The sequence below is a fragment of the Bicyclus anynana genome, chromosome 4 (assembly GCF_947172395.1).
Source record: "Bicyclus anynana chromosome 4, ilBicAnyn1.1, whole genome shotgun sequence".
Taxonomy (NCBI): domain Eukaryota; kingdom Metazoa; phylum Arthropoda; class Insecta; order Lepidoptera; family Nymphalidae; genus Bicyclus; species Bicyclus anynana.
The window spans coordinates 15,720,708-15,735,781 of NC_069086.1; the positions used below are offsets into that span (position 1 = coordinate 15,720,708).

At 36.7% G+C, this 15,074-nt stretch overlaps 1 protein-coding gene across 1 annotated transcript in view; it reads left to right on the top strand.

Moving 5' to 3' along the window:
• LOC112053474 (serine/arginine repetitive matrix protein 2) overlaps nucleotides 1-14,908 on the top strand; it is a 115,103-nt gene extending 100,195 nt beyond the window's left edge. Inside the window, exons 5-11 of the mRNA XM_052881177.1 lie at nucleotides 1,836-2,046; nucleotides 2,716-2,867; nucleotides 3,804-3,994; nucleotides 4,643-4,753; nucleotides 8,348-8,532; nucleotides 9,309-9,429; nucleotides 9,953-14,908. Coding sequence (XP_052737137.1) covers nucleotides 1,836-2,046; nucleotides 2,716-2,867; nucleotides 3,804-3,994; nucleotides 4,643-4,753; nucleotides 8,348-8,532; nucleotides 9,309-9,429; nucleotides 9,953-11,163 — 2,182 coding nt within the window. The 3' untranslated portion in view covers nucleotides 11,164-14,908. The remainder of the gene's footprint in view (nucleotides 1-1,835; nucleotides 2,047-2,715; nucleotides 2,868-3,803; nucleotides 3,995-4,642; nucleotides 4,754-8,347; nucleotides 8,533-9,308; nucleotides 9,430-9,952) is intronic.
• The last annotated feature ends 166 nt before the right edge of the window (nucleotides 14,909-15,074 follow it).

A 15,074-nucleotide genomic window follows, 5' to 3' on the forward strand; every position in this document is an offset into this window, starting at 1 on the left:
GTCCAGCCATTCCAAAGATAAGCCCGGGCAAACAGGCAGACAAAAATTTACAAAAGCTGGTTTGTGATTTGGTATTCTGGTAAAACACAGTTATTTTGGAAACACAGTTATTTTTGACCTTGTTAGAAAATATACTCGTGTGGTTTGCTGTGTGATTCAAAAAAATGGTCAGCTCGGAGTTGGAAGTTATATGGTAATATAACCCCCGTGCCTCAGAAAGCACGTAAAGCCGTTCATTATTATCAGCAACATGAAAATCTCTTAGTAGCTTAGCATTCACTTAATCTATAGTCAGGAATCCGTTGTACATTTTTAACGAGGTTATTATAACAGCCACAATGTCTACAAATTGCGTAGTACATTATCTTGTTCCGACGTTCAGAAAATTTTATTTCCTGGAAACACAGACAGGCACTTTTATTTATATATATTGATATCGACTTTGTTAGAAAATATACTCGTGTGGTTTGCTGTGTGATTCAAAAAAATTGTCAGTTCGGAGTTGGAAGTTATATGGTAATATAACCCCCGTGCCTCAGAAAGCACGTAAAGCCGTCGGTCCCGTTCATTATTATCAGCAACATGAAAATCTCTTAGTAGCTTAAGCATTCACTTAATCTATAGTCAGGAATCCGTTGTACATTTTTAACGAGGTTATTATAACAGCCACAATGTCTACAAATTGCGTAGTACATTATCTTGTTCCGACGTTCAGAAAATTTTATTTCCTGGAAACACAGACAGGCACTTTTATTTATATATATTGATATCGACTTTGTTAGAAAATATACTCGTGTGGTTTGCTGTGTGATTCAAAACAACTCAAGCTATTTTTAATATGCCGCTGGCAGTTAATAAATGCTCAGATGGAGCGTGCATTGTATGGAGCCGATATCAAGATAACAGAACCCATTGTGGCCTATTGTCCGTCGACACGTACTTTAGAAGCCACGTATTTTGTCTGCGAATGTTGGAAACGAGATATCTATCTGATGTATTTGTAATATGAAGTTTAAACGCAAAGCTTTTCAGCTTTATAATATTAGTAGGTATAGATGACGCCGCGCGGTTTCACTCGCGTGGTTTCCGCTTTCGTAGAAATACGGGAATAAAATATAGCCTATTACCTTCTTCGATGAATGGGCTGTCTTATACTGAAAGAATTTTTCAAATCGGACCAGTAGTTCCTGAGATTGAAGAGTTTGTTCAAACAAACAAACTCTTCAGCTTTATAATATTAGTCGCACAGCGGATAGGAGCGATAGCTATGCTCGGAGTTTCTCTGCGTGATCGAATTAGAAATGAGGAGATCCGCAGCAGAACCAAAGTCACCGACATAGCTCAACGAGTCGCGAAGTCGAAGTGGCAATGGGCGGGGGCGGCACATAGTTCGACGAGCCGATGGACGTTGGGGTGCCAAAAAGCTGGAATGGCGACCCCGCACTAGAAAACGCGCTGTTGGTCGATCCCCCACCAGGTGGACTGACGACATTAAGCCAGTCGCAGGGATTCGCTAGATGCAGGCGAATCAGGGTCGTGATGTCCCCTAGTCCCCAGACAATGGCTACTACTAAATTTTGTTTATAAAACCCATACTCGTAGGGAATTATTAAGGCGGCGAGAAAATTCCGAGTTTAGGACTAGGACTAGGAGAACGTATCTTCTTCTTTTCCTGGGCCTTTTCCGCACTTGGCCACTAAGGTTTGGCCGTTGTACGTAGGTCCCTTCGGTGCTGGTCCCCGCTGGAGTCACTCCAGCTAACCGAGCTCGCTCCAGAAGCTAGGAGAACGTATAAACTGTGAAGATATTAATGCGCTATTTCTGGTCATTTCTAGGTACAAGAATGCCCCCGCCCCTCGGGAGGGCTTCCTCCTCCGCAAGCGGTTGTCTGACGCGTCGGCGTCGGCGGCGCGCTGGTCGGGCCTCAACTCCAAGACCACTTCCCTCAGCAGTCTCGGCGCCAACGCGCAGCCGCCTGCGCCGCAGCTGTCTCCGCACACCACGAGCTTCGGACGGTGGTCTACTAGCCGACTTAACTCGAACCAAGTGAGTATATAGCTGAAAATGTTTGTAGCGTTACTCAGCACACCAAAATTTACGGTTAGGTTAGGTCAGGTTATTTAGGGTTTAAAAAAAAGAATTAGGGCCTGTAAGATACGTTTCACTCCTACTCAGACGTTTTCTCTCTTCGGGGCAGGCAATACACCAATACAGCCATACAGAGACCATATACTATACACTTTTAGACAGTGCTGTATGATATATACTCAACATTCATAAAAGATGTTAACTATAACTATACAATGTTCAGTATACATTATAGAGTCAACATCTGCTGAGAGTAACTACAATACAAAAGATCATTGTACTCCTCCAGACAGAGGTATGAGTGTTGTCTTCAGGTATTGTTAGTAGATACTGCTGTTCTGTTACTGCTTATGATGGTCCTCAGGCAATACACCATCCAGCCTTAGAGGCCATAAACTATACGCCCTTAGACAGTTCTGTATGGTATATACTCAACATTCTTATAATTTATTGACTGAATAATATTCAGTATACATTATATAAAGAGTCAACATCTGCTAAAAGTAACTACAATACAAAAGAGTCGTGAAGAAGAAAACCTGAGTCGTGTTTTGAGGCTAGCAGTTACTGCTGTTACGGCCGATGATGAAGTATGATGATGCTGATGAGTGTCCCGCTTGTTCCCAGACGTCGCCTTGCTCATCGACTCGGAGCAGTATCCGCGGCACGAGTCCCCTGTGTTCCCCGTCTGCGCGCTCGTCGTTCAGCGCGCGGCAGCCCTACCTCGGCTGGAGGAGTCAGGAGCGACTCAACTCTACGCCTAGAACTCCTCACGAAAGGTACGATTGCCGTGCTCGTCGACTCGGAACAGTATCCGCGGCACGAGTCCCCTGTGTTCCCCGTCTGCGCGCTCGTCGTTCAGCGCGCGGCAGCCCTACCTCGGCTGGAGGAGTCAGGAGCGACTCAACTCTACGCCCAGAACTCCTCACGAAAGGTACGATTGCCGTGCTCGTCGACTCGGAGCAGTATCCGTGGCACGAGTCCCCTGTGTTCTCCGTCTGCGCGCTCGTCGTTCAGCACGCGGCAGCCCTACCTCGGCTGGAGGAGTCAGGAGCGACTTAACTAGTGATGATATCCTTGAAACAACGCTTATTCTGTTGAGGCTCTTTACTAATAGTAAAGGAGCGCGGGATGATAAAATTGCAGTTACTAAAACGTCATGGGGACCCATTTGGTATTTTAAGTGTTTTATACTTTGTATTGTAAGTTTAAGTTACTTTGGCTTACTGAAATTGTCAGAAAATTTTAGCGATTAATTAAGAGATTGTTTCCTTTAAAATAATCAAAAAAATAATCGCGGTCGTAACTCGAGATTTTATTTTGTAACTTTGGGATCCTCCATTACTTTACGCTCAAATCGTTAGATTTTCGAAATGCACAACTTTTAGTAATTAAATAACTACTATATCTATAACTGATGTTCTGGTTGAGTATGTCTGAAGTTAGTTTTTTTTTTGGTTACCCTAAACATACCCATCAAAATTAAGGTACTCAACAACTTGGTAGAGGTACTCAACAACGTGCAAGGTATAGTCCCTTATGTTTATCTGTCACGCTCGAGTAACTGTAAAAATCCCCTCTTCGGCTCCCCTACTATAAGCTCTGACAGCTGATTACTTGCTCACTCAAATAAGGAATCTCCCCTTTTACTGAAAATCATATATATTTCAGAGGATTTCCCTCGCATTTTTCACGTCTCATGCTTCTCCTTCCAGGTTAGCCTCATCTCTTCTTCAGCAAAGCGCATCAGCGAGAGCGTCGGAGGAGATCCAGACGTCTATAAAGGAAGTGACGTCAGCGATAGTCCACTACGTGTCGGGTCTGGAGCCGGCCAACGGTGACATAGACAGGCAACCCTCGCCGAGGTCCAGTCAGAAGCTGTACTGGCTTGAGAGCTCGTTTGTTGGTAAGTACCTCTTTATCTTTTTGCTTTAGAGCGATGCCCCATTAGTGTCCCGTTACGTTGCGACATCGCAGCGTCGACGCTCCGTCGTTTTCGATACATGTATTTTAAACGAGCAGACGCCGCGCGGTTTCACCCGCGGGGTTCCCGTTCTCGTACGAATACGGGGATAAAATATACTCTATAGCACTCGGGGTTAGTGTAGCTTTCCAACAGTGAAAGAATTTTTCAAATCGATTCAGTAGTTTCAGAGCCTATTCAATGCTAGCAAACAAACAAATTATCAAATCTTTCCGCTTTATAGTATTAGTATAGATGACATGTAAACGTTGCCAGCGACGACTCAACGTTTCAAACGTTTCACCGGAAGACGGTCAGCGTTCATTTGTTTTGCGTTTGTTGACACTGTCTGGGTGCGTGAAACATCGTGCGTCAACGGAACGCAAGTGTAGCATACAACGCCCTAATGTAGCATCGCCCTTACATTTCATGATGCGTGCTAATTTTCTCGACATTTATTTTAGTCTTGTCTATGAAAATTTAAAAATAAAGGCAAATAACATACATTCGATACTTAAAACGGACAGCTGTATATCAAATGACGTCACTTTCCCTAATGCACCAGTTAATTTATGGCAACATTATTTCTAGGTACAAAACCGTTAGAGTCGCCACAGACGCCCCTCGTGGTGTCGGAGGCGCTCCCCCCGCCGCACCCGCGCCCGCCCTCCTCCCTCCGCCTCGACCACCGAGCGGCGCCCGGTGAGCGAGCGTGACCACGCCACGGTGTACATTGCAGGTTTTGATAGCCAACCAACGCGACATTCCCTGAAAAACAAGCAATGTATAGCATACAAGTACATACAACCAGTATACGTGCGACGAGTGTGAGTTTTTGCGTGTCTCCTTCACTGGAGTTAGAAATGATCCAAAGAAATTAAAGTTGTTAAATTCTGCATACATACAAACAGTTACTGAAGTCTTAATGTATGTTTTAATAAAAACTTGTTATTTTATATCAATGTACAAGGCCTTTAACTTGACTGACTTTAGGCCGTTTTAAAGTACAAATAGATATTTTTTTTTATTACATATACTGTCTGTATTTAAAGTGAATGACAGCACGCATATTTGTTCAAGGTATAGTTTATACAATAATTCATACCCTAAAACTGGTTTCTAACTTTATTAATAAAAAAATATCACGTTATCACTCTCGAGTCTCGACAGAAAAGAATCTAGAAAACAGGAAATAAAGAAAATTCCAATTCCTAATTTCACAGGACCTAGGAATCTGACTCCACCAAAGAGTTTATCAAAAATAAGTTTGGTTAGTGAATGAGATAACCCAAAAACTTATACTCTATGTACGCGCTTTTGAATGAAAACTATTATAGTACCTGAATTTACTTCCAAACAGAATTTATGCATTTATGCCTCGATATCCAAACCTGCAGTGTCCTAACATTTATGTTATGTTAACTACTCTGTGCGTTTAATTTTTTTTGTGCTGTTCTCTGTATTTAGTTATTCTGTGCAATGGGTTCGTGATGTCCGAACTAAAGGGTTTCATTTGACGTAAAGTTGTGTTTAGAGCTTTATAGACTGTAAGACTCAGGACCATTATTTATACGTACTTTCACAGCTTCTGTGCACTTTGGAGAATTTTTGTAGGTCATTTTATAGCAATGCACTGGCTTTTAGTCGCTTAAGACCTTTTGTGGCTTAAACACGATACACTGCGTTGTTGCCAGTGCAAATATTTTTTAATGTATTTTAAACATTATTTTTGTAAATGGTAATCCGACCAAAAGTTAATAGTAAAATTGTTTTCAAACATTTAAATTAGCTGCGCTTTATGAAATGATGCATTTTAATTTTATTACAATTTTATAAATGAATTCAGTGAGATGTTATTACTTCTGGAGGCCTGATTTATTAAGGAAGGTACAATTTTTTTACCTTTTGAAGGTTAATCAAGTTATGGAACATTTATTTTTCTCTGTTATTGGTATTACCATATACCATTACAGGTGTATTTTTTTAATAACTATTGCCCCTCATAAACTTTTGGGGATTGAAAATTACACCGAAAACTATTTATACTCTTGTAAAATAGTAAAGGCCAGAGTATATAATGCAACCTTAAAATTGATTTAAAAAAATCCAATTTACTATGATATTGCGATACATGCAAGCGAATAATCGAGTATGATTCCAATTTTTAATGTAAAGCCTCTCTCTAGTAGTAATAACATCTCATTGTTTGAACTTGTTTACAAAATAATTTCTCCACTTATGCTTGCACAAATTACACGGTATAAATATAGTCAATAGATAGGATTTTTTTTAAATAACGGAGTAATTGCCATAATTATAATTTTCAAGAGAATCTGACGTGGAAACCAGTTTTTCTAGTTTTTAAACAATGTACAGAGGTTAAATTATTTTTGTTTGTGTGTTTTTAATGCAAATCTATATTAATTAGTTTTTAATGCTAGTAAATATTTTTTTTAGTTTTGTAAATAAAATTATCACGTTGCTATTATATCATTTTATATAGGTGCTAATATTATGTTTGTTGTATCTACTTAATCTCATATTTAAATATTCGTCTCTTAATATTTAATTGGTCTATTAGATGTCACAAAACATCCAAAAATATATTATTTTAAATGCCTGAATATTATAAAATATATGGAGACAGTGGCGTGCATAGTTTTTGCGACCGAAGTAAGCCTAAATGAATGAGACAAGAAGACCTATTTCAATACTGAGGTTAGGGTAGGTAGAGCTTAAATGTATGTATGAGGTGCACGCTGCTGTATTGAGATATATAAATAAAAACAAGGCAACATTTATCAGAACCATAATAATTAATATTATGTGGTGGTGAGAAGTGATACAGACTGAAGTCTCAAAATTCAAGTTCCTTCTACTCAAATCACCTCGTAATTTATGTTGGGTGAAGTCCCTAAGTAAATTATACAGGTTCTGATTAGGTTAGAAAATTAACGTTTCGCGTACAAAATCGCACCGCCGAAACATCCCGAATAACGCCCCGATTTATTTTTAATCAACGACAATGTAGTCTAAGGTAGATGATGTTATTATCTATGACATGTTTATCGATGATGTAGGTAATCTGTGCGCACGTTAATGACGTTATTAACTGTCATCTGTCGGCATTTTCAGTTTAGGGTGCATTTAAATTGTCGCTATATGCAGCGAGATGGCAACATTTGCACTCTTGTATGTCTATAGATAGATTATCTGTTTTAAATTTTAGCTCTTTTATAATATTTATTGATTTTTGTTTTTGCATATGATTGTTACAAAATTTTGCCGCATTTTAATCCATTTTATCAAACATGTAAACTGTGAATTAATTAATGTACACTTAAAGCAATTAATGATCTCTAAAAATAAGCGATACAACTTAAAAAAGTTCATTTGAAAATATACCTATTGTTAATAACAATGAATTTTTTTGGATGATATTTCCAAATTAATGTATAAAAAAGTTACTAAGTCAAAGAAATCCTAACACTCCGCATATAGCGACGGTTTAAAAAAAATTAGTTATCACTTTAGTTCTGTAGCCCTCTTTCATCGAGCCTTGACTAATTAATATATGTAATTTTATATGTAGTTATAGATATTATGAAGCTAGAGAATCTCTCAGTCTCTGTATTTTATAGAAACTGAATTATAGTTAAAATATAGTCGTTCAACTATATTCATTTTAAAAGCATTGTATGTCTTCAATAGACTTTTTATAAATCATTGTATGTACTTTTAAGTTAAACATAATGATTATTATTAAATATATTCAGTTTTATTTTATTTCTTTTTGTTTTATTTTTGTTTGTGTGCCGTTTTTTATTTTTAGTACATATTAATATATTGAGATATTAGTAATAATTGATTATAATTATTGTAGTATTATTCTTATATTTTATTCAAGAGTACGATTTTATGGAAAAAATACAACATTGTTTATGGTAAGTGAAAATTGTTTTTTAAATTTGGAATCACTTTGTCTTGTTTTATGCACCACTTTATTCTTAACGCTTACTAAGACTTCTATAATAATTTCTAATCATATTTGAATTTCAAATAAATATTTTTAATAATTATGTAATTTCCAGTTCTTTTTATTTGTTAATTAAATAACATTTATTATTTTTAATTAAAATTAACAAAATTATTTTTGTTATATTTAAATGTTTAGATATATGTAAAATGTTAATATAAAATAAATAGCGAAAGATAAAAAAAATAAATTATTGCTATAAATAAATAAAAATTGCTCGATTTAATTACATAATGATAACACTAATCCGTATTTTTCAGACTGGCAAGACACGCATCGCCATTCGTCGCTAAACTTGGGCATAACCAGGCCGTCTCCCGGGTCCACCACCTTGGAAGACGTGCTGGACTCTCTCCTGGGTCTACCGTCGCAGCCTACCCGGATACCGACTCCTCAGCCTAGTCCGAGGAAATCTGCAAGCCCTTACTACTTATTAGGGGGAAAGGTATTGTTTTTTTTTGCTTGAGTTTTATCTTCATTACTAGACTGTTTCAAAGTGTGACGTCACGGGTAGCAGCGACATGGATTGTACCATTATTTTGTGGCAGAGGAAACACCTCGATTAGGTACCAAGACTTGTTGTGACCTTGGGAGTAAGTTTAAGGGATCCCTTTAGAATCAACACTCACCTTCCCTGCCCGACATGTTCTCCATGCCCACACTAAACAATTTATTATTAACAATAATTACCACACAAATCATTATTGCACAAAATCACTGACGCGACTGGCAGCGTGACGGTGTCTACGCTGCCTAACAAATAACTGTTGTCAAGTCAACGTATACCCTCTTATTTATACCGACACTGATACCTCCCCTCTACGATAACATAAATAATGAATGTTTATACCACCTGTAATCGAGGAACTTGTAACAAAGGGCCTATTACAAGGTTAGGTTAGGTTGCTGCCTCTTTATAGGAGACGGATACGAAGCGTTCCAACACTTATAAGCTCCAATGCGGATTGGTGTGATCACGGTCTAACTTACTATGATTATTATCAGATGATAATTATAGTGACCGGAACCGTCGGCTTAACATGCTCTATGAGGCACGTGGCTGTAAAACCATAAACTTCCAAACTACTGATCCGATTTGAAAAATCGGTTCAAAATCGGAAAAAAAGTGTTAGATAGCCCATTTATCAAGGAAGGCTATACGGCTACGGATTACGCATCTTTCTCAATCTATTCAAGCAAGCGACATTGGTATTTCTCCAGAGCCCGCGCTACGAGCAACTAGCCAGCAGCGGCCACAGCAGCATCTCCCCCGCGTCCCGCTTCACCCCCAGTGAGGGGCGAAGCTCCCTCACCGACCCGAGCCCCGACCACGATCGAGCAGGTAGGAACGATATGTAAGTCGAAACCGTTCCAATTTTTCTATATTTGTCCGCCCTATAACACGCATTTTATCCCGCATTATGTGACTAATACGGCTTCCGCTTGAATTTCTGGATACGTCGGTACGTACGACACATACGCAAATACTTCGTTCTGTAAGTCGGGTTTCAGGTAACCTTTTTTATAATCTTTTCATTCTTCTCGTCCATTCCGAATAACCTTTTTGGTTTTTATATGACAACTTATTCTCTATTTAAAATTCTTTTCTAAATTATTACCTGTACAAAATATGACTAATTGGCGCAAGATTTGATTCTCTGTGTTGTTATATTTTTATACTGTGCATGTTTATCCCCATAATAGATTAGAATGTTTTAGTCCCCGGAGCATGCATGTTGTCGTGTAGCATCTTGATTTAATTTAAGTCCATTCCTAATTTGCGGTAATGGTCCTGAGTCTTACCACTGCTGTTAGTGATGCGCGTATGTAAAACGTGCATGGTACTAAATTGTTGCGTGTTACAGGGAAGGATACAGTTGATAATCCTGCTACGATGCCAGAGTCGAGGCGCTCCAAGTCGGCGCACGGCGAGCACTCTCGCCGGAGAAGTGAGCCTTTCGCTCAGCCCAGCGCGTCCCTCGACCGCCGCACCAGCCTCGACGCTGCGGCCTTTCGACCCGAACAACATCTCACCCACCACGATTCCAAAGCTTCCCTCGCCTCCTTACAAACTGAAAACAGTACTGACGACGCTTTCGTCAAATGCAAATACCCTAAATGTTCCTCTCGCGCTCCCCTAGCGGACGCCAAAAGACATTACAAGACTTGCCACAACTGCACGACCACCTACTGTTCCAAGGAGTGTAGACGAGCTCACTGGGAGAAACATAGGAAAGTGTGTCTCCATTCCCGAGCGAGTACGCTGTGTAGACAAATAATTTCGGCTGCGAAAGAAGATTCGGATTCCTTGCACCAAATAAGCACAATTGCTCATAAAGGTTACCTCGCCCAGGGAAGAGGAGTCGTAAAAGTCTTCTTCACCAGTCCAGAGGCAGCCGAAAAGTTCACCACCCACGGCTACCAATACCTCAGCGAGCCTGAATTCATCAAGTGGCATTCCCTGCAACCCAACGAAATGGGCGCAGAATTATACACTGAAGTTGTGAAACTCTGCAAATCTTACAACCCCGAAACGAGAGTCATCTTATATGTTGCCGTTTGCATCATTAGCGAAGTGCCAACAAAAGGTGCAGTCAAATGGGAACGACAAATGGTATCCAGATGCGCCAAACTAAGACTTAGTAAATCAGTATCCGTAACAATCCAGGAGCAGAATCGAAAAAGAAGTAGACGGGACAGTAAAGGAACGCCAGAAGACAGGGAGACGTTGATTCTCACGTCAAAATTGACCAACGCGGGAGAGAAGAATGCAGCCACAGCGCACAAGTTTAGGGAGATCTGTTTTAGGAACATTCTCAAAGAATTCGAAAGTCGGGGAGTGGTGTTAAAAAAGCATTTTCCGGAGGTTTACTCGCGGTTGGCGGCGTACGTGGACGGTACGAGTGATAGGTTCATTCCGATGACGATATACCCGAAAGACGCGACTAATGGGAAGTCGTTTATGTGTGTGATCATGCCAGATAGTGAGATGGACGGTACGCCGGTGGATGGCCAGGTCGTTACAGTGGACGTTGGTGTGGACCGATCCAAGCACCAACTTTCGACGCCTATGTAATACCTTCATACAGGACTACTTTATATGTCTGCATTAATGTGTGGCGCAGTCGCTAATCTGTAATCGCTTTGACGCTCTTGTCTCGAGAGTAAGTTGTCATGTTAATTAATTTTGAACGTTATTTCAATGCATGTAAAGTCGTTAACAGTTTGATAGTAACAGACGCGCGGAAACTGGTCTTCAAACTGGTTTTTTCCTCTTGTTGGTATAGACGATATGTAACTCATTCGCGTATTAATAGTATTAAAGAACAAAACACAAAAGTTGGTTTTACAAACATATTGAGACATTACAAAATATTATAATAGTACAACTATAAAAGTAAGCTAGCAAACTATGTTTGATAAATTGACTTCGTTATACAAAATCCAACGACCATTGGCTAGGCCTGCTATCCACGTAACGTTAATATGGCGAGTAGAATATTAAGAATGATGTAATCGCTCAAAGCTGTATTCTTATGAGAAACATCTTAATTATTTGAAAATGGTTTGATATCTTGATATCTCTATTCTCGATCCGACGCAATTGTTTTAATAAGGGATTAGTGTTGGATGTGCTCCTAATACATTTATTATCAATGATGTAAGAAGAAAAAAGAGGTAGATAGGTTATACGCGGACCGCAAGTGGCACGTTAAAACTATGCTAATTAGCAAACCTGAGCTCAGTCGCCCCACTGTCATCGCGCCGTTGACAAGGACGCTGAAATATATTTTGTGTGCCAGTAAACATCGAATGTGGTTTATGTAACCTATCTACCTCTTTTTTCTTCTTACATCATTGTTTATTATACATACATTTTATAAATATTATAATATACTTGTAATATCGACTGGGTATCATGGGATTCGTTATAAAATAGAGAAATAAAATGTAAAAAACATGCATTTCGCGTTCTGACGTTACTTATTTACTGTAATATACACCCGTATTTAACACTACTAGGTACATGCGTAACTAAAAAGTGCGAATCATTTAAATAAGGTTCTTGACTATTTAGTGAAATATTTAAAAATCAACCTAAAGTGTTAATTTTGTCAAAGAATCACCTAACTACTTAAGTGTTTATTTAAGTGTTAAGTAGATTCCTAAACAAAATTCGCTTGGAATTACTTGAGTTATATTTAAATTTAAATTCTCTTTAATTCATATTAATTGATTATGAAACAAGGCTAAAACTCACGTGATATGAGGTCGGAGTATGCTCGACTAGTTTCGAACCCTTAATCATGTGCTGGGTTGCGGTACGATCCTAACTAATTCTTTAATTCCGCTTTTCTAAATAAAATATAATGTATTTTTTTGCTTATATAAGACTTACATTTCAAGCTTTTAGCTTTTTTGTTCTTGATCCGTTAATTTCTACTGTGTTACAATGGTCTTAGTTATGTTGAAATACGGGTGTTTACTTGAACTTTCATCGCTTTTGGAAATATGATATAAATAATATGCCTTTTAGAAAGGATTAATAAACTAGTTGATAATTTTGTATTAATTTAAATTAAATATATAGTTAAAATTTATTAAATATACACCTGTTTAATTTATTATAGCATTTAATAGGGTTTTATTTATAGTACAAAAATGTTAGAGGTTTCAGTCAAGTTTCAGTACACGTAGGTACGACTATATATTACAAAATTTTAATTCGTTATATATATTATGTGCAATTAAATTTACGTTTGAAACAAATATAATCATATAATAATAAGTTAAATAAATAGTTTTACACTTTTTGACAATAGTTTAATTATAAAATATTATTATAATATGTATAATTAAATCAAGGAACTGGGCAACACTGAGAAATGTGGATGAATTTATATTTCGTAAATAATTGTGCTTAATAAATTGTAAAATATATAATTTTATACGAAGCTTCGAAGAGCTTCAAGTAGTTATGACATAATATATATGAAAATATATTATTTTTTTCACTTAAAATTGTTACTTACTATAATATTTAAAACTTTAATACTAAAAATATTAGTATAATTCTTCTAAATCAAATTAGTATTTAAAAGGCCTCCAAATCAGAAGGTCACCTTTTGTGAAGTTGGATTATTTTTTATTATATCAAGAGGAACTTTCTCGAGGAAGAAGACATTGTTTTGTCTTTCAGAACGAATACAGTAGGTACAGTCGACAACAAATATGCAAAACACTAAAAATGCATTTTTTGAAATACATTTTTTGTACAAAAGAGCGAATTTTCTTCCGATTTTGTACAATGCATGCAACAAAATATATTGCTTAAAATATACATAATACATGTAATTTTGAAGTAAGTTTCATTACATATAAGAGGCACAAAATTGTTGTAACCATTATCTCATCTTGTATGAAGTGCCAATCCATTGATAATAAATTAATAACAAAATAAAGTATGCCCCGGTTTTATTAGAATAAATTATGAATGTGCTGAAAAGGAGCATATACATTATACATAGATAGCGGGATCATCTTCATATATGGGTCCCTAAAGTTATTTGGTATTCCTAAAATCAAAGTGAGTATAGTTACACCAACATAAACTGCAATAATATAACCAGATTAATTTAGAAACAGCTATTTTGAAGATATTAAAAAAATAAATTTTCATAATTATACGCATTTACTGATATTGTAAATAAATATACGATTTAATAGATAGAAAAATGTCGTTTACAGTTTTTTTGTTATTGTACTTTTTCACACTATTTATTGTTATTGTTGTCATGTTATCGTGGTGTTCAATTTACAAGACCTTTTCTATGTTGCGCATTTTTGTGTATTTTTAGTCCATAATTAAAATTAAAATTCAAAATGCCAATAGTTAAAGCTAAAGTGTTTTCACATTACTGATGAGGTGGAACATAATATTGATTATTGTATAATTCAAAAGGGTGCTTAGTGCCTCGCCTAATAATTTTATGGTAATATCCATTATTTATTATTATAGGTATAACCACCTATGTATTGAAGTTATTTACAAAATGCGTAGCACACTGTACATTAAAGCTATAATTTTTTATGTATTAAATGTTGGCGTAAACTTAGACAATACTTGTGATTATTTATTGTCCTTTTAATGATACACATTAGTTTTTCATTCAGATTTGTGTTACTCATACATGTTTTCATTAAAGATATGATTGAAATAATGTATTATGATTGAAATTAAAATTTTGAACTGAGTGGACTCATGTATGTGTCTATTTATTCAGAGATCATCAATTATTTAGATCTCAAATGCCTGTTATAAACTCGCATCCTATACGCCTTGCCAGAAATAATTCCTAATTTCATGTTATATGTATCATGAAGTGACATTTCAAAAAATATTGTTTAATACCATGTTGTCCTTTTTCTACACTCACATTGAGAGCAGAAAAAGCATGACATATATTGAGTGTATTGGCCCTAAAGGGCCCGGATCTTATAATGCATAGTCCCTTATTTATAAAAAGTTAAATGGGCCAAATGTGACCAAAATGCATTTATAATAATGAAATTTTCTAAACATTCCTCTAGCTAGCTCCCCCCCTGCGTAAATAATGCGTTACAAATTTAGACATATTATAAACTCTACTGTAATTATTTATAACTTCTAAAATAGTCAAATGCCTCGTAAAAAGATATTTCATACATTGATATATTTCATATTGTTACCATATCAATTGTTTTTCATAGTCTGGTATTATAGATTTTTTTATCTAGTTGTCTCTATGATGTACGTATTTCAAATAAACAATGCAGCTATATATTTTTGTTTAATTTATAATTCATACAATTTTAACGTTGTATATCGAAAAACTCCCTAAAACGTCTAAATTACTTGATAGTGGTTGGTTTACAATCTGTACATAATATAATAGCGATAGCAGTTGCTATTTAAAGATACTCGACCAACTTAAAAAAAACGTAATT